The 25,816-nt window shown below is 38.7% G+C and overlaps 2 protein-coding genes across 3 annotated transcripts in view; both read left to right on the plus strand.

Moving 5' to 3' along the window:
- LOC137004155 (pleckstrin homology domain-containing family G member 2-like) overlaps positions 1-14,751 on the plus strand; it is a 48,296-nt gene extending 33,545 nt beyond the window's left edge. Inside the window, exons 5-16 of the mRNA XM_067364360.1 lie at positions 10,291-10,357; positions 11,475-11,521; positions 12,748-12,898; positions 13,069-13,200; positions 13,322-13,504; positions 13,641-13,733; positions 13,816-13,902; positions 14,024-14,057; positions 14,155-14,247; positions 14,341-14,439; positions 14,610-14,648; positions 14,720-14,751. Coding sequence (XP_067220461.1) covers positions 10,291-10,357; positions 11,475-11,521; positions 12,748-12,898; positions 13,069-13,200; positions 13,322-13,504; positions 13,641-13,733; positions 13,816-13,902; positions 14,024-14,057; positions 14,155-14,247; positions 14,341-14,439; positions 14,610-14,648; positions 14,720-14,751 — 1,057 coding nt within the window. The remainder of the gene's footprint in view (positions 1-10,290; positions 10,358-11,474; positions 11,522-12,747; positions 12,899-13,068; positions 13,201-13,321; positions 13,505-13,640; positions 13,734-13,815; positions 13,903-14,023; positions 14,058-14,154; positions 14,248-14,340; positions 14,440-14,609; positions 14,649-14,719) is intronic.
- A 65-nt stretch (positions 14,752-14,816) lies between these two features.
- Positions 14,817-21,641, plus strand: LOC137004998 (mucin-4-like). Of its 2 annotated transcripts, none has more exons than XM_067365739.1 (4): positions 14,817-15,307; positions 15,971-17,501; positions 17,596-18,649; positions 18,784-21,641. In XM_067365739.1, the coding sequence occupies exons 1-4, from the start codon at positions 14,987-14,989 to the stop codon at positions 20,672-20,674; spliced, it is 4,797 nt and encodes a 1,598-aa protein (XP_067221840.1). In that variant the 5' UTR covers positions 14,817-14,986; the 3' UTR covers positions 20,675-21,641. The 2 variants fall into 2 exon arrangements, with proteins under 2 accessions (XP_067221840.1, XP_067221841.1); XM_067365740.1 differs by having other exon boundaries at positions 17,599-18,649.
- The last annotated feature ends 4,175 nt before the right edge of the window (positions 21,642-25,816 follow it).

Consider the following 25,816-nt stretch of genomic DNA (forward strand, 5'->3'; position numbering starts at 1 on the left):
ATTTCTTGTACACTTTTTTTCTACCACATCTTTTCCTTCCCTTCGCCTCTCTAATAATGTGCTTGGACACAGAGCTCTGATCAGCCAGCCTCTTTTGCATTGACCTTTTGTGTCTTGCCCTCCTTGTTCAAGGTGTCAATGGTCGTCTTTTGGACAACTGTCAAGTCAGCAGTCTTCCCCATGATTGTGTAGCCTACAGAACTAGACTGAGAGACCATTTAAAGGCCTTTGCAGGTGTTTTGAGTTAATTAGCTGACTAGAGTGTGGCACCAGGTGTCTTCAATATTGAACCTTTTCACAATATTCTAATTTTCTGAGATACTGAATTTGGGATTTTCCTTAGTTGTCAGTTATAATCATCAAAATTAAAAGAAATAAACATTTGAAATATATCAGTCTGTGTGTAATGAATTAATATAATATACAAGTTTCACTTTTTGAATGGATTTAGTGAAATAAATCAACTTTTTGATGATATTCTAATTATATGACCAGCACCTGTATACCTCATTATGTATTTTAAAAGTGTTGTTCAGAAAAACCATGATCACTTGCTTTTTATACGTTATTTGAACCAATCATTATTGCCTCATTGTTATTATATATGTATTTTAAGTCATTGTAAAGGATATTGTTCACTTGGGTCTGTGTATATTACCACAAAAAATGATCAGATTAATTGATTAATTGTCAAAATAATCAACCGTTTTCTCGATTACCAAAATAAGTGACAGCCTTATGTCATAGTGATACCAAACACTTAACAGTAATGTATATATTCCAATTTGTCAAAAGCCATAATTTCATGATTAAAGGTGCAATATGTAAGATTTTTGCTGTAAAATATCCAAAAACCACTAGGCCAGTGTTATATATTTTGTTCACTTGAGTACTAACAATATCCCAAATGTTTTCAACTATTTGTAAATCGTGAGAAAATTGCAATTTTAAGCAAGGCTCCGGGACGTGTGAGGAGTCGCCTGTCAGTTGCATCATACCCGCGTTACCCTCGGTTTCCGGCTTTATTTTGTATAAACCATGGAAACACCAAAGACGCTTTAACATTTACATGTTTTAATAGACAAGGGAACAACTGATTATAGAAAACTAATTATTGTTATATAGCTCAACACATTTAGTCTTATTGTTTCAATCTAATTTTCTGTTTTTTTTGTTTTTTTTTGCGAGTACCATGCTTAACCATGCCTCAGAAAAAAACACTATTTTGTCAAGTAGCTAACATAGCATAATCAGATGCATCTTTATTTTTAGTAACAGTAATACAGAAATTTCTCCATCATACAATACGTTTTAAAATGAATTGCATGCCATTTATCAACACAAGCCATCCTGAATTTAACATGATATTCTAAAATCGATATATCTTACTGCAATGGGCAACAAGTGTCTCACAGCAGTCACCGAGCGAACACACAGAGTAACGTTATAACATCATTTTCAACACACTTAAATGTACCTAATATGATAAACAGAGCTGTGTTACCTAATACTCATGACTGGAAAAGCAAAAGCGGCGCCGGCAACTGTGACATAATAAAAGTTCTGCTGCTCACGGCTTGTGTTGCGCAATCGCTCCAGCTGCCTCGTTCAGCTCCCACAACACTCGGCCCTGCTCTGCTTCATACTACAGTAACGTTAGTAACCGCATCCATGAACATGATTTCTTCCTGAGTCATATCCCTATTCTTTTGCACCGTCCGTCGAGGTAAAGACCACATGTCCCAAGATTCTGCGCTCAAACTTGGCGTCATCAAGCTAAGCCTTTGTTTTGAATAGGCCTCTAGTGACTTCTAGCGGACAGAAATCCTACATACTGTACCTTTTAATAGACTGAAATTTAGGTCACTCATAAATCAAAACATTAATTTAAATTAACATTACCATTTGCAGTTCTCAAATTTTATTAGAATGAATAATGACTGAAATTTGGTCTGTTCATCCCACAAAGCTTTGTGTTTATGGAAAACAGGGTGTTGGAAATTATTCAATTATTCTGAGAAAGAATAACAGCATGCTGTTTTGGAACAACAACGAGGGTGCATAAATGACAGAATTTTCATTTTGGAGTGAATAATCCCTTTAAATCAGCTCTCATGTGTACCTCTGTAGTTGTTAAGATTTTATAAAATGAATGACTGACCTTGTTTTTCCCTCCTGTCTTATAGTTTAAACACACAAAGGCTCTCTCTTTGTCTTTTCTTACTCTTAAAAGCCCTCTGCTCATCGCTGTGGAATGTAGCCCCTGTATTCAGACTTGATTCTGTTGAGTCTACTTTCTTGGCACCAGTCAGAGCTTTAGGACACATACAGATGTCATTTTCCTCTTAGCCAAAGCAGCCAGGCTCCGAGGTAGAGCTCCAGCCCCTGTGGTGAACGAGCCACACATGACCTGTCAGAAAGTGAGGGTGCAGCCAAGCGAGCAGTGCATCCTGGGACAGCAGACAGGACTTATTTTGTTCCCACAGACATCTGTCCAGTTATAGTGAAGCATTGTAAATTGTGCCTTTGCATTGGAATGCTACATTTGTCTTGTGCAGCGACTGCAGCAGAACAGGCTGTTTTTGCTGGCTTGGGAATCTCCTCTCTATTTTGCAGTGATGAAAACATTCCACTGCTGACTCATTTCTGTGTTTTGCAATTGTTCTTTTAAAACCTTCTCATCAGTTCATATTGTTCTAGGTTTATTTTAGCATTTTAATCACACCTTTCTATGTCATTCTGCACTCATTCTGGTGCCCTTAAATAGGTGTTAAAACTTCAGGGTCAGATATATATACTACCATTCAAAATTTGATACTTTCATTCAGCAAGGATGCATTATAATGTAATGAAAGAATTCTATTTCAAATAAGTGCTGCTTTTAACTTTCTGTTTAGCAAAGATTGCTGAAAAAAGTATCGCAATTTACACAAATATATCAAGCAACACAACAAACACTGATAATAAGAAGAAATATTTCCTGAGCACCAAATCAGCGTATTAGAATGGTTTCTGAGAAAGAAAGAATATATATATATATATATATATATATATATATAATATATTATATTATATTATATTATTTTACATTGTAATAATAGTTTACGGTATTTTTGATCAAGTAAATGCCATCTGCATAAGCATAAGAGACTTCTTTCAAAAACATCAAAAAAATCTCCCCCAATTTGCATAATTTGACCAAAACTCCAGCTTGGATTTAAAGGGGACCTATAATGCCCCTTTAACAAGATGTAATATAAGTCTCTGGTGTCCCCAGAATGTGTCTGTGAAGTTTCAGCTCAAAGTACCCCACAGATCATTTATTATAGCTTGTCAAATTTTCCCCTATTTGGGTCTGAGTAAAAACACGCCGTTTTTGTGTGTGTCCCTTTAAATGCAAATGAGCTGCTGCTCCAGAAGAGGGCGGAGCTTTAACAGCTCCTGCTTCAGTTGCAGTGTTGCCAACTTAGTGACTTTGTTGCTAGATTTAGCGATTTTTCAGTCCTAGGGATGCTCATTTCGGTTAAATTTCTCGACCGACAACCGACGCTCGTTATCCGATTACTAACCGTTAACTGATAAGATTATAATATTGTATAGCCTATATCATGATAATATGACATATATATGACATTAAATAAAAAATACAATTGATGAGTGTCTGTGTCTTCCACGGGTTTATTTTAGCATGCAAACAGCAGCATAGAACAGATAAACAACAGAACCTGGATTCACATTATCAAATTGTCACGCACCTGCAGCGTATCTGACAACAGAAAAAAAATATTTAAATAAAAGGCATAAAATAAATAGGCCTACACTAAATAGCCTGTTTTTCACTTAAATGTTTAACAAATTAAGATGAAAAAACAAAAACACGGTGAATCCATTGAAGCTTTGAACAACCGGTATTTTAGACATTTTTTCCGTCAAATAAAAATAGCAGGCCTACCTCAAGGATTGTTATTGTTATGACCACGGACGGTGCACGTGTGCATACCGAACGCGTCTTTCCGCGCTCATGGGCAAAGGAGTTTCTTTGAAAGGCTCGCGCACGAGACTGAGCGGAATGCGGGAAATGAAGTATACCATGGCCCTAAATTGTAATGGACTGGTGCTCACGGTTCACATCGAGAGAAATGGGAGAGAATGCACTTTCATTTTCGTGATCAAAGTGCATGCCACTGATAAGCTTTGTAAATGCAGTAGTACAGTAGCTATATAGCCTACATACCAATTAAACGCGCAGGTCTCCTCTCGTGCGTCCTCCCCACTGTGTCGCCGGTCGAGGCAATAATTTTCGTTTCGCTTTTAGATATCTCTTTTATAGATGCCATCAATGCTTTTAACATTCTAGATGTAATTACCGAACTCAAAACAGTCCATAAACTACAAATCCTCACGAAAACTTCAGTCAAGCCAGCTCGTGCGTCAATCTGAGAGATCAGCCTCTTACCGTTTTTTCATATTAAACCATGTTATTCCCTTAACTAAAACGAGTTGATACATACCTCTCTCGTCTCAGTGCGTGCAATAAATCCCTCTGTCTCGCGGCGAAACTTTATTAGCACTTAGCTTAGCCCAGTTCATTCAATAGGGGCCAAGCAGAGAAGCTACCAAACACCTCCACGTTTTCCCTATTTAAATACAGTTACTCGAGTAGTATAACTCGACCTAGGACGGTGACACAAAACAAAAAAACAAAACGTTGCGCTTTTCTAAGCGTGTAAAATGGATAACTATATTGTATGGCGGAATACCATAGCAAGTGCTCGGGAGCACTTTGACTTGGCGCAGAAATATCTTCACTCGTGAAAAGTCCTCTCACCGGCCCCCGCTCCCTCTCCTGTAAAAGTCACATTGGTTCTATTGACGGAAATGAGAGGGAGGAGGAGAGGGAGCGGGGGCCGGTGAGAGGACTTTTCACAAGCGCAACGTTTTGTTTTGTGTCACCGTCCTAGGTCAAGTTACACTACTCGAGTAACTGTATTTAAATAGGGAAAACGTGGAGGTGTTTGGTTGCTTCTCTGCTTGGCCCCTATTGAATGAACTGGGCTAAGCTAAGTGCTAATAAAGTTTCGCCGCGAGACAGAGCAATTTAGTGCACGCACTGAGACGAGAGAGGTATGTATCAACTCGTCTTAGTTAAGGGAATAACATAGTTTAATATGAAAAAACGGTGAAGTATCCCTTTAAAGTGTCAAATTTCTCGGTTTCTGAATGGACGGTTTTGCTTGATTGACAAACGCTAACGTTCGGCCACGATTTATATACCATCGACCTGTCCTAAAACGTTAGCACGCTGTGATCGATTGCTTGGAAATCGCGTGTTTCTCTGTTCGAGAGCGCATTTCCTCTTCTTCACATCTGCGACAAAACAGTTGATTATTTATGAACGAAAGCTCACAGAAACGTGAAAATGGTCTTATTTGAAAGAAAATATCCTTAGCTAAAAGATGATATATTGTGACTGATTGAAGCAGCCCTTATCAAAACTGCGGGGGTCCTGATCCCCCTGTCCCCCGTGCCAACGGCGCGCCTGACCCTTTCTATCGAAATGGTCAGTACTTCTTTTCGCTCACTTCATTTTGCTTGTTGCTTAGCGAAATATGTCTGGCACGTGTGAAACGCCCCGCGAGTTAACAAATAAGCATATATGTAACGTTATATATAGCATATTTTTCTTTAACCATGCAGCAAAAAAAAAAACAAAACAAAAAAAAAACGTTTAACTGATAGTATTAATCGATTAAAATTCTTACTTTCGGTTAACAGTTAAACGGTCAATGTATGCATCCCTATTCAGACCCCTTTAGCGATTATTTTTCAAAAAAGCGCCTAGCGACAAATCTAGCGACTTTTTGGACAAACCTCAGTAACTTTTCAAATGTCACCAGCACTGTCCTGTGAGCGCGAGGTCTTGCTTTCCCGCTGCCGTCACACCTCTCTCGGCGTTTACTCTGTTCAGTGAGTGGCTGAGAGGAGCAGCAGCACCAGTTCATGGCATCTGACAGATGTAAATGAGCGAGCTACACACGAGCACACAGTGTTGCCACGGACTAAAGACTATTTCTGATTCTCCTTTGTTTATATTTAAAGAATTTAGTTTGAAGGTTTTGATTTCCATTTTTCTTGTGTGCTTATCACTTATATTACTCACTATCACAGAGCTTTTGTTCATCTGAACTCTGTGAATTCATGTAATTTACATATATATAACGTTATAAAAATGTCATTCATTATATCATACTCGTTCTGTTGCCGGACAAAAAAATAAAAATTTATATAGGCTGTATATAAATTTTATATATAATATATATATATATATATATATATATATATATATATATATATATATATATATATATACAATATGAAATGAGAACAGCTTTATTTGACATTCGGCTATATTATATTATATTGTTGTAAAATACAGTATGTGAGCACGGATTAGGAAAGAAAACACTTCAGGCAGGCAGAATGCAGCCGACGTGATGATGTCACAAATATGCTAATTTACGCATGACGTCATCTAGCGACATTTAGCAACATTTTGGGCAGGCTTTAGCTACTTTCCTTTGAAAATAGTTGGCAACAGTGTTCAGTTGCGCAACAACAGCAAAGCGGGAGAATCTCATGCAGCCAAAATGTCAATTTTCAGTAACAGTGTTCAGCTTTACATTGTTCAAACCGGAGTCAGACACTGATAGAGAGACTCAGGAAGAAGTTACAACTTTTAGAATGCAACTGGACGTTTCTGAACGGTTAGTGGATAAATTTATGTTGCTGATGTGGAGTTGATTCAACTCATCGACTAGCATGTGCCATCATGTTAATCTTTTGTGCAAATCCAGTGTTGAATTGACACTCGTTTGTGATGTAATCCGGCATAAAATGACAGCATGACAACAACACTCTACTACTACAACTCTTCCTTTTCCTCAGTTTATGTAAATTTTAGGGTTAGTGATGTCACCAACCCAGGAAGAAGCTTGTTGTAGTCCTTACCAGCCATTTGCTGTAGTCCTTAAACTGTGAATTCTTTAAAATTCTTCCTTTACATTGAACTTTGAGCTTCGTAATTATTGCAAATGTTGTTTATGCTCAAACAGCAGCATTATACACTATCCAAAGTAAAAAAAAAAAAAAGTTAAATCATAATCAACCACCCCTTTAAAATTACATACAATAAAAAATATTATGCTCAAAAGTGATATTAGCACATCTCAAGCTCTTCATGTTTGTCTCCTTGGTAACCAAACACACTAACTTATGGGGTAAAAAACTTATTTAGGGAAAAATGACATCACAACTGTGGGACAGTCATAATTTTTGAAGAATTATATTTTTATCTATATTTTATTAATAAAATAAAGATAATATTTATAATGGAAATATGAATGATTATTTAATGTGATCTTCATATAATGATTATTATTATTATTTTTACTTTTAATATAACTACTGGGTCTTATAAAAATGAAATATCATACCGTTTCAAGCACCAAGTACACTCCTAGTATATCCAGGGCCGTCGCTAGCAGGGCGAAAGGTGGTGGCACTTTCATCCGAGGAGCTTAACCTTTACCTGTGTGTGCTTGTGTGTTTTTTTGGTCTGCCACTGTACCATGCTTTGACTTTATTTCGGATTCAAGTACACCTTAACACTGAGCATAAGGAGTGTTCTTTTCTTAATAAAGACAAATCTGGTTTTCTCCAAAGCATTCATTTCACTGCTCTCTTGTCTCCTTACTGTCTCGCTGTCTGCTTTGATCTCATTTGGGAGAAATAACGAGTGTAGATTTGTCCTGAGGATTTGTATATTGCATAAAAATAAGAAGAATGACTGTGTGAATTTCCCCCTCCATAGGATGCTGCGTCTCCAGCAAAAATAAAGGCTTGACTGCTGTGGGAAATACGAGCTAGATGAAAGGAACCGTAATGCAGCGAACTTCTGTTTGAGTTATACACACCATGATAATGGATGAATGGTGGGAGTAAGACAAAAGAAAGGGATGAGACTAGGAGGAGAGAATGAATTGAGAGAAGACAACAACTTATGAGTTGAGTCCAAAAAAGGGGGAGGGTGAGGTGAAGACTGAATGGGACAAAGGGAATTACATTTTTTAAATTCAGCGCCTCTTTCAGGTAACTCCCTGGCTCTGGTCATAACTCCTGAAAATGAATAAGTGAGGCATTTTTATTTTTTGCTGTTCTTCATTGTAGTCTGTTGTATGATTTTGCTACATGGTTTGGTAGCAAATTCACATTCGAAAAAAAAAACAAAAAAAAACAATCTGGTGTCTTAATGTTTTAAATTTCTCATTTTGGTCCCACTTTATATTAAGTGGCCTTAACTACTATGTACTTACATCAAAAAATAAGTACAATGTACTTATTGGGTTCATATTGAATTGCAAAACACATTTGCTGCTATTGAGGTGGGGTACGGGTAAGGTTAGGGAAAGCTTTGGTGGTATGGGTAGGTTTAAGGGTAGGGGTAAGGGTTAAGGGATGTAATTACAGAAATTAATTACAGATGTAATTTACATGCAGGTGTTTTTAAAATATAAGTACAATGTAAAAACATGTATGTACACAATAAGTGCACTGTATCAAATGATTAATTTAAATGTAAGTACATGGTAGTTAAGGCCACTTAATATAAAGTGGGTCCCTCATTTTACCTCAAATATTACCCTAAACACTCAAATATCTCTTTGTATGTACTGTATTTGGCAAAGAAGAACCTGGGAAAGTATTTATTATGAATGTAGCTCACATATTTCAAGTCTCAAACCTTTGGTCCGCCAACACTTTCCTGGGATTTGAGTGAAAGGGCCAAAACCTCACAAGATTCGCCAAGATCTAATTGAATCCAACTTATCTACTACAGTTCGGACCAGAAAGCAGATACTCGTGGCTTTGAATCGACATTAACATATCTTTATTGATGTACAATTACAAATTACAGAACTATGTGTTGTTATCATGACACACCTTTTCAAGACATTCAAGTCAACGGTCAAGAACATCCATCCCTACGGGCACCTAGAACATCAAGCTCTTTGGACAATCTAAGAAAGCAGACATAAATTTCCTTCATAACCACAATGAAGTCCCCTCACCACAAAGGTCAGCCACTAAATGAGTTTCGCCTTCAGAGGGGAAGAGAGGATGATGAAGGCTGGAGTGCTGCGGTTTCCTTCCGAACTTTTCCCCTCAGCCACATGAAGGAAAGTCCATAGTGTTTAGAGAGCATCACGTTGTTTTCTTTAACGACATGTAAGGAGGCTTCCCTCGAGATTGACCGGCCTGGCGGTTTGGGGCCTTGTGGGAATGAATGTTGGAGTCTTGCTAATGGACTGAATGAAATACAGCATGCCTGGTCGAGCCTTCATACAGTTTTCGTTCAACCCTTCAGAATTTAGTCGGAGAATGTACAACCACTCACCCTTGGTCGAAAAAGTCCCACCAGCCACAAGAGATCATATCAATCCATAACACTGAGGGAAAAACCATCTAGTGTTTGAGTCACAATAGAGATTGTTTCACTAAACCAAGTTTTCTTTATTGCTTTCCAGGCGCTGTTACTAGTCAATATAATACACAATTTATGTTTTTCATTGATTTACTTCCTGAAAGCTTTTCCCCGTCAGCAGAATGTCTATGTACACTTTAAAAAATGAAGGTTTTTATTGGCATTTATGATTCGATGAAGAACTTTTAACACTCATGGAACCTTTCCATTGCACAAAAGATTCTTTATAGTGGAAAAATTTTCTTCAAATTATTTAAATATTCTTTGTGCTAAGAAAAAACAATTCTTTTAAGAACTTTTTACCAGTTCTATGGTGAACCCAAAATGGCATTGCTGTGAAACCCCCTTTTGGAACCTTTATGTTTAAGAGTTTAGACAGGTTTTTAAGTTTGACTGGGGATATTGGGACATGTTTGGAGGAAATTGAGCCAAAATGAAAAGCATCCCATCTGTGTGCATTTAGGCAAGAGTTTGGTCTAAATGATAAAAAAGAAATGAATGATGTTTGGAAATGCAGGCTGGAGTTTGAGCCCATTCCAGTCCAGAGTGTCCTCTTGAAACTCCAGTCCCAGATGTTTCCTCAGAAAGGGAATAACAAAATTTAAACAAACAAATACTCATGTCAGAAAACTGTTTTTTTATATGCTACTCAAATATATTTTATTAGCTTGCAAATGCTTTTGTGAGACTATGTGAGCAGAAATAAGTGTCATGCACCAAAACTGAATTGCCCGTTTTGTTTTTCATAGTGAGCTTTTGGAAGATCTGGAACGTAGTCCACATGCCGCAGCCATAGCAGAATGCTTTGTGGAGAGGGTAAGCACATTACCAATTTTTTTTCTGTTTAACACCTTATTGGAAGGCATACAATACACATATCTCAAGACAAGGAGTTTGTGTTTTAATGCACGTCATTCTCAGAGTGTTGTCTAAGGGAAATCCAGTTTTGTTAATCTGTTATGTTGGGGCCCTCGCTTGGCAGTATGGCAGAAGCACACAGAAATGTTTGGGCCAGAAAAACAGATGGACTCTGTGAAACGAAACCTAAACATATCAGCAAACAGTGTTGAACTTTTAACACATGCACACGTCAGCTAAGTGCATTTGCAGACAATTTTGGTGCTCTTGTCTCCACACCACAATGACACAACAATGAGCAGACCAGACTGGGATGGGAACCAGACAAGGCATCATTGTTTGGAGTGGTAGAGGGGTTGAATGTGCTCATTCTTTTTTCTGCAATGATTTGTTTCTTGGTTTAGAAAAGGAAATCGTTCTTTACCTTTCTGTTGCCAGAGGCCGTGTCTCAAGCACCAAGAACCCAGTGTTTACCTCCTGCTGAAACGGCCACTGTTAGGATCAATTAGCACTGGCCTAGGAAGCACAGAGTACATTTGATTAAGCCATTACCGGTGGGTTATTTTGAGGTTTTAGCTCAATTTAACCTTCTCTAATGCCATCGAGGCTCAAAGTCATGTTTTTCTTCCCATAATCTCAGCAGCATCAAAAAAAACCAAACTTGTTCCAAATCTAAGCAATGCCTCTAGACTAGATATCAGGCCCCAAATAGAGCAAATATTAGATGTGTTTACATGGAGTTCAGAGACTGAAACTGAAGCTGAGCTGCCCATATCTGGTCAGATCTGGGTACAGTGGCCATTGCCAAAGCAGATGACGGGGTTCACTTGATTGGGTTGTTCTTGTACTGCTACTGTTTTTGGTGCATAAACATTTAGTGGAAAATCTCCCACATACTGCCAAGTCAATGATTGTGCCATTTTGTCTTCTGTTATATTTTTGTCTGGTTTCATAACATATTTTTGAACAGCAAGTAATGTCCAAAATTAGAAGTGTATTTTTGTTGGTAGAATGAAAGTGTTATCATACAATCAGTCTTTGAAGTCAATTAATTATGCTTTTTTTTGTTTTTTAGAGTGAAGCTTTTGACATTTACACCATATACTGCATGAATTACCCCAAGTAAGTGAAGAATATTTCTATTTCTCTGCTATTATGTACACTACAGTACCATTCAAAAGTTTGAAGCCAGCAAGATTTTGATTAAAAAATTTTACGTACAATGTTACAAAAGATTTCTCTTGCAAATAAATGCTGGTCTTTTAACTAAAGAATCCTCCAAAACATTTATGTTGGTTTCCAAAAAATATTTATATCAACATTTATAATAATAAGAAATGTTTCAGGATATTAGAATGATTTCTGAAGGATCATGTGACACTGAAGACTGGAGTAATGATGCTTAAAATTCAGCTTTGCAATCATAGGAATAAATTATATTTTATAATATATTAAAATAGAAAACTTTGTTTTTTTTGTAGATTTATTTTTCACAATATTGCTGTTTGTATTTTGCTAAAAAAAAATGCAGCCTTTCAAAACATTGAAAAAATCTTACCAACCTCAAACATTTTAACAGTATGTGCAGACGAATGCACAGGTGTATTTAATTTTAAATCTATATTACTTACATTTAACTTATTTTAATCATATATTATTTTAAATTGATTAAATTGATAAAAAACTTAGTACACTAAAAATTAACCAATCCGGCTGCATAATGTGATTCATGTGATGTAGATGTCAACCACAATGATGTATAGTCATGTAAGATATTTTGGATGAATGTCATGTGGTTTTAATTAGTCAGAGTTAGCTATATGTCTAGTGTAAAAATTAGACATATCAGAGGCAGACATGCTTGGGTGATGACAACTTGGAAATACTTTTCAGCCACTCTCTTAGTATTCCCATGGGCCTCTGGTACAACAGCAACAGATGTTCTGCTAGAGCTGATTCTGATCCACCTTTAGAGAATTAGTTGTTGCATATTAATACACATAACAAAAAACACTGCAGCGCTGACTCGTCTTAGTACAGATTCTTGAGAGAAAATTTATTTTAAATATTTGACATGGCAGTACTCATATAGAAATAAAAACACATTTTCTCTGAAAATGAAAGAAGCAGGAGTACTGAATACTTCTGAGTTCTATTTAACATTCAGAGACTGTATGTGAAGAGTCTGAGGGTTTTGTATGTACATTTGTAAGTTTACAGGCCCATCAGCTGAATGCATTACCGCAGACCTTATGATAAGATGAAGTGCTGTCAGGCAAAGCTGCCAAACTGATGAGTCTCCCAGTAGACCACCCTGCTTAAATGTCTTCCTCCCTGTTTCCGTCCAGCTCAGTAACCGTCCTGCGGGACTGCATGAAGAATGAGAGCCTGGTGCGCTTCTTCCAGGAAAGGCAGGCCACCCTGTGCCACTCGTTGCCTCTGGAGACCTACCTGCTGAAACCGGTGCAGAGGATTCTTAAATACCACCTTCTACTGCAGGTCAGTGGAGTACAATACAGTGTCAGTAGTGTTGGTTTTAGCTTTGATCCTGGCATCTACCAGCAGGGCAAATGGGGCCATGCTAACCAAACAAACCCTGACCCTTTGAAAAGAAATGTCTAACTCCTCTCAGACTGTACAGCTGATATGTTGTCGCCCCCTTGTGGTAGGAACTATCCAAACACTTTGATAAAAGTCATCCAGGGTATGAGGTGGTAGAAGATGCCATTATAACCATGACAGCAGTTGCCTGGTACATCAATGACATGAAGAGGAAACAGGAACATGCAGTCAGACTGCAGGTAATCCCAGACATCAAATCACCCTATGACTTTTTTTTACAGTATAATTCTGTAACACTGAGATTTAAATGTATTGAATTCTATTGCAACTGCAAATGTAACTTTTTTTAAAAAAAAATAGGAGATTGAGAGCTTGTTGCTGAACTGGACTGGTCCTGATCTCAGCGGTTTTGGGGAACTGGTTCTTGAAGGTTCCTTCCGGGTTCAGCGTGTGAAAAAGGAAAGAGCATTCTTTCTTTTTGACAAAATGCTTCTCATTGCCAAGAAAAGGCTGGATCATTTCATATACAGTACCCACATCTTTGTAAGTCATGTTAATTTGCCATCAGTTTTTTTTCTTAATCTACTGTAAATCTACAGTAGGAGTATAGTATTATATTTACAAGATTTGGGATATGCAGGCCTCATGTTGTTTCTATTTCTCCCTCTCATCTTTCAAGTGCTGTAATCTGCTCTTAGTGGAAAACATGAAGGATCCCCTCTGTTTTAAGGTGTCCGATCAAACAATCCCAAAACAGCAACACATTGTTCAGGTAAAATATATCATTTTTTTATGCACTTTTTATAATGTATATTGACAACCTTACCTTAAGAAAAACCTTACCTTATCTGTAGGCTAAAAACCAGGAGGAGAAGCGGCTGTGGCTTCATTACCTCAAAAGGATGATAGTGGAGAACCATCCTGCATCCTTGCCCCAAAAAGTAATAGAGTTGTTTACTTCTCAAACTATCAATCTTTTATAAGGGATAATGTACAGTCAAACCTGTCTGGTTCAGTTATAAAAGGACATTAATGTGCTAAATATCTTAATATGTTTTCCAGGCTAGGCAGGTTCTTGGTGACAACTTCTGTCAGTGTAAGTATCGTCTGCATTCTTGTCAGTTTGAATTGTTGCTTGCGGCACTGATTGTTTTTACTCACTATGGATTAGTCATGTTTTGTATGATGTTCAGCCCCGCAGTTTGATCAGGAGCCAATAAGAAAGTCGATGCCTTCTCCACGACTGGATGATGTTCATAATTACCACAGAGGAAGAAGGCAATCAGGTCTGGCATATATAGTGTTTATTATAATACCTTAAAATGACAACCTGTACTGACTCATATACTCATAAAATTTACTTTCATAACTCCTGACAGAACCACCAGAATTCATCTACACCCCTGAGAAAGCCAGGAAATGCCTTCCACTCCTTCTAGAGGGAAACCTTCCTTACAAGCGTGGAAGGAGACAGTCTGGTGAATCTCATATTCTGAAACAGGCCCAAAATAATTTATATACACAGTTGCATAATAATTAATCTTTTTTCTTTTTTATAGTATTTTATTTTTTGTTAAGTTATATTGTACTTTGACAAAAACAGTTTCTAATGTTTAAAGTCTAAAATCTAACCCTTATGTGTCTCAAGCGCCTGCCAAAGATATAGAAGCTGCATTCCAGCAAAGTGGTGAGTTATACTTCAAAGTTCCTTCACTTTATTTTTTATCTTGTTGTGTTATCTTGTTTTTCTTTGGTCAGTAATTACTTTTAAAATGAACGTGAAAAAGTAAACATAATTTAAAAAATGATAATGTCTTTTAAAAATTAATGTAAAATTGTTTTTGTTCCTATTTTTCTTTTTCTGATCTGCCATGGCTTCACTACTCATGGAATCCAGGTTCTTTAAAGGTGTGAGAGAATTTAATTTTCTTCCATTTAACATTACATATTGTACACTCAGCCTTAATTATATACATTTTTGCAACATAATGCAACCTTGTAGCAACAGGGTTTGTTTACTCAGCCATGATAAAATGTTATTCAAAGGTCCAAAATTACCTTATATTTCTATATCTATGCTTATGTCCATTAATGGGTTCCCAGGCTGGCAGTGAAGGGGAGTTGTGCCCACAGGCTGATAGCATGGGCTCTTCAGGCAGTACCAGTACTCTGGCATCCTCCGTCATTGAAGTTGAATCTGGTCGTGATGATCTGGCTTTATGTCAGGATGAGGATGACATGACCCCACTCCCTCCACCACCAACACTGTCCATTACTGAGGAAATCATGCAATTCATTAACCAGAGCCGTGCTCGACAAGGCATGGCAGAGTTAACATCTGAAGTGGTACATATAGCACAAAAACATTTTGACACCTCACACATTTAGCAGAGATAGTAACTGCTGTATTAACTCTGCTACTGCTACATCTCTGCCCAGGTGAAAAAAAGTACATTTCTATAATGTACTTAAAGTGCTCTATTTTTGTGTGCTAATTTTGTACTTAATATACAAAAAAATTGTTTTATTACTTCTTAAGATAATCTTAAAAACATCTAAGTGTACTTAACTGTGCTATTTTGAGACACCTTGAAATGTGAACTAAAATGCGCTTTTAATATATCTCTGTATTTAATAAATGTATTTAGTTACCACTTATAGTATACTTGAACCCATAGTGTACTACAAGTGGTAAGCACTTTTTAGTTCATATTTCAAGGTGTCTCAAAATAGCACAGATGAGTACACTTAGATGTTTTTAAGCTTATCTTAACAAGTACTAAAGAATAAGTAAGTAAGTTTTTTATATTAAGTACAAAATTAGTGCACGAAAATAGAGCACTTTAATTACATTATAGAAGTGTACTTTTTTCACCTGGGTGCTACTGGTATACACATTGACATCAGTGATTTTGTAGCAGTAATGATGTTTCTAATAAGCTTCTAGTTATAAGAAATAATGGCATTTTACTTTTTTTTTTTTTTTTTTTTTTTTTTTGTCTTCCATAGTGCAAGTTGACTCCAGAGTCCCTGGAAGTCCAGCCACTGGAGGCACAGCAGTCAGATGAATCCAAACCACTAATATCTGAGGTGGATGAAAATAAACATCAGACTAACAATACCAAAATACCAGAGGCAGACAACAAACTGGTAGATGGGTCAGACAAAGATGACAGCAGCCCTCCATCTTGTGAAGCAAATGTTGCTTCACCAGAGGAGCTTGAGAGAGCATCATTACCATTACACACCTGCAAAGAAGTGAATCAGTCAGAAGAGTTGACATTACCAGAGCCCAGTCATAGTGAATCATCTAAACCAGAGATGGAGAAGACCATTAGTGAAAAAGATACTAAGGGCTCTGTTAGTAAAAGTGAAGAGCCTCATCTATCTGATAATTTGGACAAAACTGATGACACAGCATGTGAGGCCAGTACAGCTTGTGCTCACATTGGTACTACATTGAAAGCAACTGAAAACTCACTTGTCCTCAAAGTAGAACCTGAGCAAAAACTGACCAAAAGTGACAAGCAGATTATTGAGAAGATACGCAGCTATTATGAGGCTGCAGAGGCAGGTGTTGAGGAGGGTCAGATGGCACGAAGGAACAGCTTCTCTAATATACCTGCAGGATTAGTAAAGGATTCGGTGTCCCGATTCAATGTTTGTGTTCACCAAGACAGTGTAGTTGAATCTGAGAGTGGCCACTCAGAGTCAGTTGAAACTGACTCAGGATCTTCATTACTCCCAATATCAGACCAAGCTGACCAGACTTTCAACCATCAGGAATCTGCTGATATAGCCATTCCTCTCTCACATTCCGATGTTAACCAAGAACAAAAAGAAAAATTAGATAGCATGACTGCAGAAAAACAGGATGTAGAAATTTGTGAGTTCAGTCCCTGTATGAAATTGTGGAAGGAGAAAGAAAGAATTGGCGAAGAGTCTCAAAGCAATCCAAAAGCCCCTTTCTCAAGAGAGAACAGCTGTGTTGAACATACAGATGTTTCTGAGAAAAATAAGACATCTATTAATTGCACAACAACCCTAGTACAACAAAAGCAGTCTGAACGTTCACAATGCAATCCAGACACTTCAGACGCATCTAATCTGCAGACGACAGAGACAACGGATACATCTCTTCAGTATGGAAGAAGAACCAGGGCTAGAATGTCTTCTAATGGAAGCCTGGATAGCCTTCCTACTCAGATTAAAGTTGGCCGGTGGTCTCGTCATGACAAGGTGGTAACATGTAGTCATACCCTTTACGAAGGAATGGCAGAGGTGCCAGATTTAGAGTTTCTTGAGGGTGGACCAGTCAACCAATGCTTGGTAGAGAACTCAGAAAAGATTCTTAATAAAGTGCAAATGCTTGCACGGATGTACACTGCCAAGGCAAGCAGCATGAAGGTACCACTACATCAAAAGAAAACACGAGTGAGTAGGGGAGCTTGGTCAGTGGAGGGAAAAGGGAGCACTTCAGCTAAGTCGCAGCAAATACAGCTGCACCAGGGGGACATGAGAGTACTAAGTCAGCCCACAGGTGAGCTCTTAATATAGTTTAATTATTATCTTGTGTGATGGAAAACATTATTTTAAATATGTTTAATAAAATGTTGCCTATTGTTTTGTTGCAGAAGAATCTTCAGTATCCACACCTACAGAGCCTTTTGGTCACATAATTTTAAGAGAGAAGCTGTCTACCATGTATCACCAAGAAAATGATTGTAATCTCATTGGGCCTCCAGATGAGATCTCAGCAATTGGATCTGATTCAATGTCTTTTTCCTCTGCTGAGTCCTCTGCTACTTCAGTTCAAATATTAACAACTGTTATGGAATCACAGGTCTCTGTGATATCAGACCACAGAGAAAGCTCTTTAGAAAAATGTGAGTCTAAACTACATGAAGGAGCTGAATCCTTGTCACTCCCAACTTCTGGAACTCATGTCCAAGAAATGCCATTCAACCTCTCTGGACTTCCTTTGGAGGAGCATGCTTACAACATACCACAGTCTATTCAGGAGAACTATTCAAATGTTGGGGACAAATTCATTTCAATAAATAGGATTGAAGAAGGACCAATATTGAAAGAGGAAAACCCTGCTTTTGTGAGCAATTCTGGTCCAAGTAGTGAACATTTTATTGACCCAGTAGTCATTAAACCTTTAGAAGAAGAGACTCACAGTGTGGAACAGAAAAGTGCCTCAGTTTTACAGGACTGTGAAAGAATATTGACCATAGATGATAAACAAAATGAAATACATACAGGACATTTGAAATCCAAGCAAGTCCGAGATGATACTGATAACACTAGCTTGGAGGAAATAACACCTGTAGTGTCCTCTGTTAACGAAGTAGGTGCATGTCCCCCATTACAGTTAGCAACCACTTTGGTCATCTCTGAGGAATCAGAGCAGTCGTACCCTTTGGCCCAGTTGCAGAAGGATACAACTAGCCCTACACAACTGGGACCTCTGTTTGGTACATGTGGCAAGTGTAGTCCACTAGATACTAAATCCAAAGAAGACCTGAGCAATAATTCAAAGACTTTGAGCTCACCCCCTTTAGGTGGACCTTCTTTGGATGAGCTTCCAAGGTTTACTAGCCAAAGACCTTCCAATCTACCCTCCACTGCTGGAAAGAGGAGTCCCTTTGCCAATTGGAATTCATCATCTCCAGTAGCTCAAAGGTAGTCTGCTGCCCCAAACCACACTGTAGTTATAGGCTGTAATCAGTTTATATTTAGGTTATGCTGTTGTAGTTTATATAACAGCAGTCAGGTATTTGATCTAATTTTAATCTGTGTCTTATCTTGCTTTTCAGAGTGCCACATACTTCATTGCGGACTGATGAACAGATTCAGGATACGTCTGATTTTGGTCTTTCTCATAATAGACAATCTTTATCCCATGCTCTTAATGATAAACCTTTACAAATTCCCTTTGGTTGTGGGCGTCCATTAGATGCAAAACCACCTTCTGCCTTTAGCCCAAACCTGCGAATGCGGTCACCCTCTCCAGTTAGAGGTGCCCAGAACTCCAGACCTTCCTCAATGCCCTCAGCTCTTGCAAAGTCTCTTGCTGCCTCTTGTATCAGTCAGACGATTTCTCAAAGCATGGCCAAGAGAGGTGCACATCTTCAGACTGCTTCCCCACCTGTAAGCTCCTCTCCTCTGCCTACATCTTCTGTAAGACTTAGGACACCATCACCTAAACCCATCACCTTGGACTTAAGTGTTGAGTCAGGTTTTAGAAGTACATCCAGCACTGGGGTAGGAAACCCCCAAGGTCAAGCCACAAGGTCTTCTCCATCCCCATTTAGAACAAACAGTCTTCGATCTAGTCCAGCAACAGTTCAGTCCCCTCCTCCTTTTCGCAGTCAACGGTCAATATCCCCTGCACCTCCAGTTAGCCTCCATTCAACTCCATCCTCTAACAGCCCGAGCGCCACAGCTCTTGAACAGTCTCCTTACACCAGTTTAAATAGCAATAACAACAATAACAACAGTTTGGGTAATAATGGATTGATCGCTAATCACAAAAAAGCACCATCAAGTGTGGGTGGACTCCCTCATTCCCACGATCCTCAACGAACAACCTTGCACAATAGGGTGGCTCGGCCCTTCCCGTCCTCCGAGCCCAGCTCTCGTGTACAGTCCCCCTCTATTTGCCCATCTCCAATTTCTCGAATCTGCTCCCCTCCACCTGCCCCGAACCATTCAAGTAATCTGGTAACAAAGCCACCGAATCCCAGAGCCCCCAGACAAGGTGGCTTTTTTACCCCTCTGTCTTTGGACATCTCAAGATCAATGTCAGCTTGTTCAATATCTCCCTGTGAGAGCCCCAGAATCACCTCTCCACCCCCTATTGGCATTCCTACAAGTGTTTGGGGCTTTGCTAATCCACAGCCAAGGAATCCCTCATTAATAAATGCATGTTCTCCAACAAAAGTGGATACAAACTCTACACCAAAAGGCACCAGAATCATCTCTCCTACCCCAATAGGAACGTCTCCATGTTCAGCAACCATCTCTCAGAGCCAGAGGAGGCTACGAGGAACCAGTTTGCCCTTTGTTGCTCTAGGAGATAGACCACCCAGTCCAAAAAGGCATGAACGCAGGTCTTGGGCAGAAAGTGGACGATGGTCAGTGGGTTCAGAATTGGGGTTAACAAGTCCTCGTGGGGGTTCATACAGTGGTAGCCCATCTTCTGTCAGTCCTGGTCCTCTTTCACCTGTCAGACTAACAGCTGAAAGGACCAGTTATAATGGAAAACATTTCACAAGCATTGCCTGGCCGGATGTACATGATCTGTTGATCAAATACAACACAGAGCCCAATACTGAAACCGATGCTTTGTCCTACACAGAGACAGAGCAAGATGACATAGAGGTTGCAGAAACTACATGTCGGAGCACCTTGATCTGTCCCTATGTCGCTCCAGCCAGCCCCAATGAGAGAGAGACTCCCATTCATTGCCCAGCTGAGGGTAAAACAGAAGACAGTGTTATTAATCAAGGGTCCAAAACAACATTAAAAACCAGTTATGCCACCACTGTCAACTTGCAGATTGCCGGGAGTGGGAGGATAGCATCCTTTAGCAATGCACAGGTCAGCCTGACTCAAACACTGTCGCCTGTAGCAGACAGCCAGAGCAGGAGAAGGGTCAGCATCAATAGCTGCAACTTCTCAATGCAGAACTGCAAAAGGCTTTGAATGGTGTGCTCCTGAGGTCTAGTACTGTGCCTCATTCTTCAAAGACACTTTATCTGGCACTTTAGCATGTAGCAGAGGAGTCAGCATAGAGATCCAAGTCCACTTCACTCAGACGGGAAAAAATTCACGGACAATAAAATACGGGTGTCAGCGAGTTGATACTATGGTCAGTGATTTTCTTTTTTTAACCCTCAACCCTACTTCCTGGCCAAGATACAAGTAAAACATCAATAAAATGACTGCTTTGCTAATTTTGGCAGTGTTTATTTTATTGCTTTTAAGACTCTGTAATATGCAAATTCATTATACGTAATTGAACTAAAGCCTCTGTCATTTAAGGCTTTTAGTTGGCTGTGATATATAAAGAACTTATTTATGAAGTAGTTGTTTTCTGGCACTTAACTCTTGTTTCTTTGTTTTGCACATTTTTCTCGAATGTGGTCCAGACGTGTCTGGAAAATAGTGTGTTTCAGACAAAACATTCTCATGTATGTTGTGTTTTATACAAATTTGCTTAAGACATTTGAAAACAAGGGAACATGAATCGCTGCTTTGATTGATGTTAATACGAACATCAAAACATCTGATCTGATATTTTACATTGATGAAAATGTTTGCTGTACAATTAAAAAAACATTCCATCATGCTTAAGAACTGTACTCTGGTGTGGACTAAAACAAGGTAATCCTGATCAAATGGACTCTTGAACTTTCTGTTTTAAATTTTAGTGTTTTTTTTAATGTAATGCATTGTTGATTTCTAAATGAGATTGTTACAATCACTTAATGCTTAAGCTAATTAAACATATATCTCAAATTTGTTTACCTATGGCCTTTATGCTCCACATCATGCCTGCCACATTATGCAAAGAAAACAAATGTTCAAAGTCTGTTCTCTGTACTTAAAAAAAAAAAAATCCATGATTGTCACACTGTAATGTGCCCTCACTTATTTGTACCTAAATAAAACCTGCATAATGTAATTATGATTGTCCCATTGTGTTACCACAACTTTTAGTAAAAACATCTGGTATTTTTCTAAAAAAGTGTAGTACGATGGTAGATGTTGTATGGGTGTATCTGAGACCAGAGAAGGAAAAAAGCATGAGCTGAAGTGAATTGTTAGTAACTTGTTTTTCAAGCTTTTAAGCTTCAACTTTCAGTGCAAGTTTAGTAAGCCCAAAGTTGGGTCGTGCTGAAAGGTTTTTAAAATTGGTCACGAAAGCTGCCTGTTCCTAAATGTGGGATGCTATTGGCCTACAGATAGACAATGCCTGCATCCAAAATCAAATATTCTCCTGAGTAAATACATATTTTGAATAAGTAATTACTTTACAACTGCTATAAAATTGTTATTATCATGTAACCTATACCAGAGTCAGTTGCATTACTTCACTGCCATTCTCAAATTCTCTCCCGCGGCCTCATGGGATAGTAAAGTGTCCATCGTATGCACACTTCAGAATTTCGCTGAACATTGTAAGTCATCCTGGTACTTTTTGAGTACTCTTATGAGTACGGTGAATTGAGACTGCGACTTCTTTTGTCACATATATATTTTTTTCACCAACAATATAGTAGAGTTGTATGCAATTTTGGATGCAGCCATAATCCTATCAGCCCAATTCCCTTCTTTTGTGGTAAAAATGTTGATATTTCAAAACACATTCTCATGTTAGCATACAGATTTTCACATATTACCAACAATTCTTCAAAAATATAAAATATCATAATGAAATATTATCAAAATATTCATCTGATGGAGGTGAAAGACCTGACAGTGTTGACGCATTGAATAAAGTCCTTAGTTTTGTTTTGTTTTTGCATACAAAAATTATTCTCATCACTTCATAAAATTAAGGTTGAACCACTGTATAGTTACGTCTAATGTTTTAACAATGTCTATCTGGACCTTGAAAGTGGTGGTTAAACTGCTCTCTATAGAGCAGTCAGCTTTTAGATTTTATCAATTTGTGTTAAATATGAACGAAGGTCTTGAATGAAAATGGAATGAAATGAGGGTGAGTAATTAATGACAGAATTTTCATTTTTGGGTGAACTAACCCAAGTCTTGTGTTCCCTCAGCCTCATGTTCCCTGAACCCTAACTACTAGAAGTGATGACTATCAGTCTACAAAAGCAATATATGCTATATCAGGACACATATTTAGTATTATACATTATTAGAAAAACTAAACACTATTTTACATTTAATATAATTATGAATGACTTAAAAAAACACAAAAACTACGACTTCATGTTGAATGTCTGTTTAACCACTGACTGTTTCCTCTGTTGCTCTTTGTGAAAGCTTCTCAAGATTTTTTAAAGGAAAAAGTTGTTAAACTGGCAACTCATATTCCCTAGATCCGACCCCGCCCTGGATCTCCTGTTCTGCAGTGAGGACCATCTCATTTCTTACATAAAACATATGGAGTTAATATAATAGCCATTTTGTTTTGTCTGTTGATGCTAGATGCTAATAGAATCTGCTTCAACAGAATAAAATGATCTAAATTTTTCAAATAATTTTCTCAGAAATTGCAAGATGGTGGTGACATATCATGATATCCTGGTTGTGACACAGAAAATATTAACATTAGGATTTAAAATATTCTAAAACTATAAAACTTAGTAGAGCAGAGGTGGAAAAGGGGGTCCCTCAGAGTGACAGCTGCCCATGATATTCCCTGATTTTATTACATGAAAAAATACTATAGTAATTTATAGTAAATACTATAGTGATTTTGAACCATACTATAGTAAATTTAGTATACTGTGTGTGTGTGTGTGTGTGTGTGTGTGTGTGTGTGTGTGTGTGTGTGTGTGTGTGTGTATATATATATATTTGGAGGTACAAAACGCCTTTTTTACCTGCATCAGCAAATTACTCGTAGAAATTTTAAGCAAACAAGTTTAAGTTTGCTTATTTACTCATTTATTTAATAATTTATTTAATGTTATTATCACGGGAAATGACGTGGACGATATGTGAATCAGTGTCCATCATTTTGCGAGCAACTGATGATAAAGATCACGTAGCAATAATGAAAATATTTCCATTTTAAACCATGAAGGCGAGCTAGTGGATATATCACACAAACAATGTGCAAACTCTGCGTGAGAGTTATGCGGGTGAAGAAATCTCAAACTCGAGTCAATTATTCACTACAGAAACTGAAAGTAAAAACTGACTGAGATTTTGGCACGCTGCATTGAAGGCGCATATTCTCTTAGAGAGGATGAATCTAATTCATTTTCTTAATATTTCCCTTGTGGCCCATAGTGAGAAAAAAAGGGGTTATGCGGTGATGTGATGCACTATGATATCGCCGGGCAAATGAACAAATGAATTGCATTAATAAAGTAGTATGCTAATAATAAGAATAATTTAATAGCCCTGCGTGCCCGTCCGCTATACTACGCCACTGTGAAGGGATAAATAGCGTTCAGGCACGGGCATCAAAGCGATTAACTTTTTTATCCAAATCCACATGCATGGACAGTTCAGCGCTGCAATGTCCGAGTCTCTCCTGTCTCACGGTGTTTCTCGTGTGTTTTCAGTCGGCGCAAGCAAGAAACGTTTACTAGACTGCAAATTAGCTTTGACTCTCTGAGTCTGAACTGAACAGTAGCCGCGTGCAGCCGATTTTTTTTGACTAAGGACAGTGCGCGTGTGCATGCGCCGCGAACGCGTCTGTCCGCGCTCACGGGCAAATGGCCCTTACACAGGACGCAGTATGCGCTGCGCTCGCCGCTGGGTTCAGCGCAGCCCTTCAGATACAAAGCGATTTGCGCTGCGCTGGCCAGAGCACAGTAGGCGGAGTTTTATGTCTCTGGCAAAGTATATGTCTCGTGCTAAGAAGCGTGCGATAGCAATAGCCCTGCTTGTAAGAAGAAGAAAGAGAGCAGCTTGACAGTGTTTGTCATGTCTCCATGACACAGCTTTTCACCCGATGTCTCTATACGACCAGCAAACTTGTATTGTATAGCTCAGGAAATTCCAACACAGTAAATAGCTGTTCATCCATTTTGCTTTCCGATTGTTTGGATGCCCCGTTGCTATTGATCGCGCGGGTAATCTTCACAGAGGGCAGCGGCAAAAGTTGAACTATTTTGAACTTTGACCGCGGCGTGCACGCAAGCTGCGCTCCGCTGCGTGTGCGCTTTGGTCGACGCAGTCCTCGTGCGGCGCAAGCCATTGAAACAAATGTGTTTCGCAGCGCATACTGCGTCCTGTGTGAAAGGGCCTAAAGAAGGGTTTCTTTGAAAGGCTCGCGTGCTCAATGGCAAAGAAGAGTTTCTTTGAAAGGCTCGCGTGCTCAGTTGCAAGAAGAGTTTCTTTGAAAGGCTCGCGCGCTCAGTGACAAAGAAGAGTTTCTTTGAAAGGCTCGCGCGCTCAGTTGCAAGAAGAGTTTCTTTGAAAGGCTCGCGCGCTCAGTGACAAAGAAGAGTTTCTTTGAAAGGCTCGCAGTGTTATTAATCAAGGGTCCCAAACAACATTAAAAACCGGTTATGCCACCACTGTCAACTTGCAGATTGCCGGGAGTGGGAGGATAGCATCCTTTAGCAATGCACAGGTCAGCCTGACTCAAACACTGTCCCCTGTAGCAGACAGCCAGAGCAGGAGAAGGGTCAGCATCAATAGCTGCAACTTCTCAATGCAGAACTGCAAAAGGCTTTGAATGGTGTGCTGTTGATGTCTAGTACTGTGCCTCTTCAAAGACACTTTATCTGGCACTTTAGCATGCACGCTCAATGACAAAGAAGCGTTTCTTTGAAAGGCTCGCGCGCTCAGTGGCAAAGAAGAGTTTCTTTGAAAGGCTTGTGCGCTAAGTGGCAAAGAAGAGTTTCTTTGAAAGGCTCGCGCGCTAAGTGGCAAAGAAGAGTTTCTTTGAAAGGCTCGTGCGCTAAGTGGCAAAGAAGAGTTTCTTTGAAAGGCTTGTGCGCTAAGTGGCAAAGAAGAGTTTCTTTGAAAGGCTCTCGCGCTAAGTGGCAAAGAAGAGTTTCTTTGAAAGGCTCGCGCGCTCAATGACAAAGAAGAGTTTCTTTGAAAGGCTCGCGCGCTAAGTGGCAAAGAAGAGTTTCTTTGAAAGGCTCGCGCGCTCAGTGACAAAGAAGAGTTTCTTTGAAAGGCTCGCGC

The sequence above is a fragment of the Chanodichthys erythropterus genome, chromosome 17, assembly GCF_024489055.1.
Source record: "Chanodichthys erythropterus isolate Z2021 chromosome 17, ASM2448905v1, whole genome shotgun sequence".
In the NCBI taxonomy this organism is placed as follows: domain Eukaryota; kingdom Metazoa; phylum Chordata; class Actinopteri; order Cypriniformes; family Xenocyprididae; genus Chanodichthys; species Chanodichthys erythropterus.

Bases quoted from the DNA above. Each gene is read 5' to 3' on its own strand.
- LOC137004998 (XM_067365739.1), top strand. From the start codon at position 14,987: ATGATAAAATGTTATTCAAAGGTCCAAAATTACCTTATATTTCTATAT. The intron at 15,308-15,970 runs GTACATATAGCA...TGTCTTCCATAG, and splicing joins CAGAGTTAACATCTGAAGTG to TGCAAGTTGACTCCAGAGTC. The intron at 17,502-17,595 runs GTGAGCTCTTAA...GTTTTGTTGCAG, and splicing joins AGTACTAAGTCAGCCCACAG to AAGAATCTTCAGTATCCACA.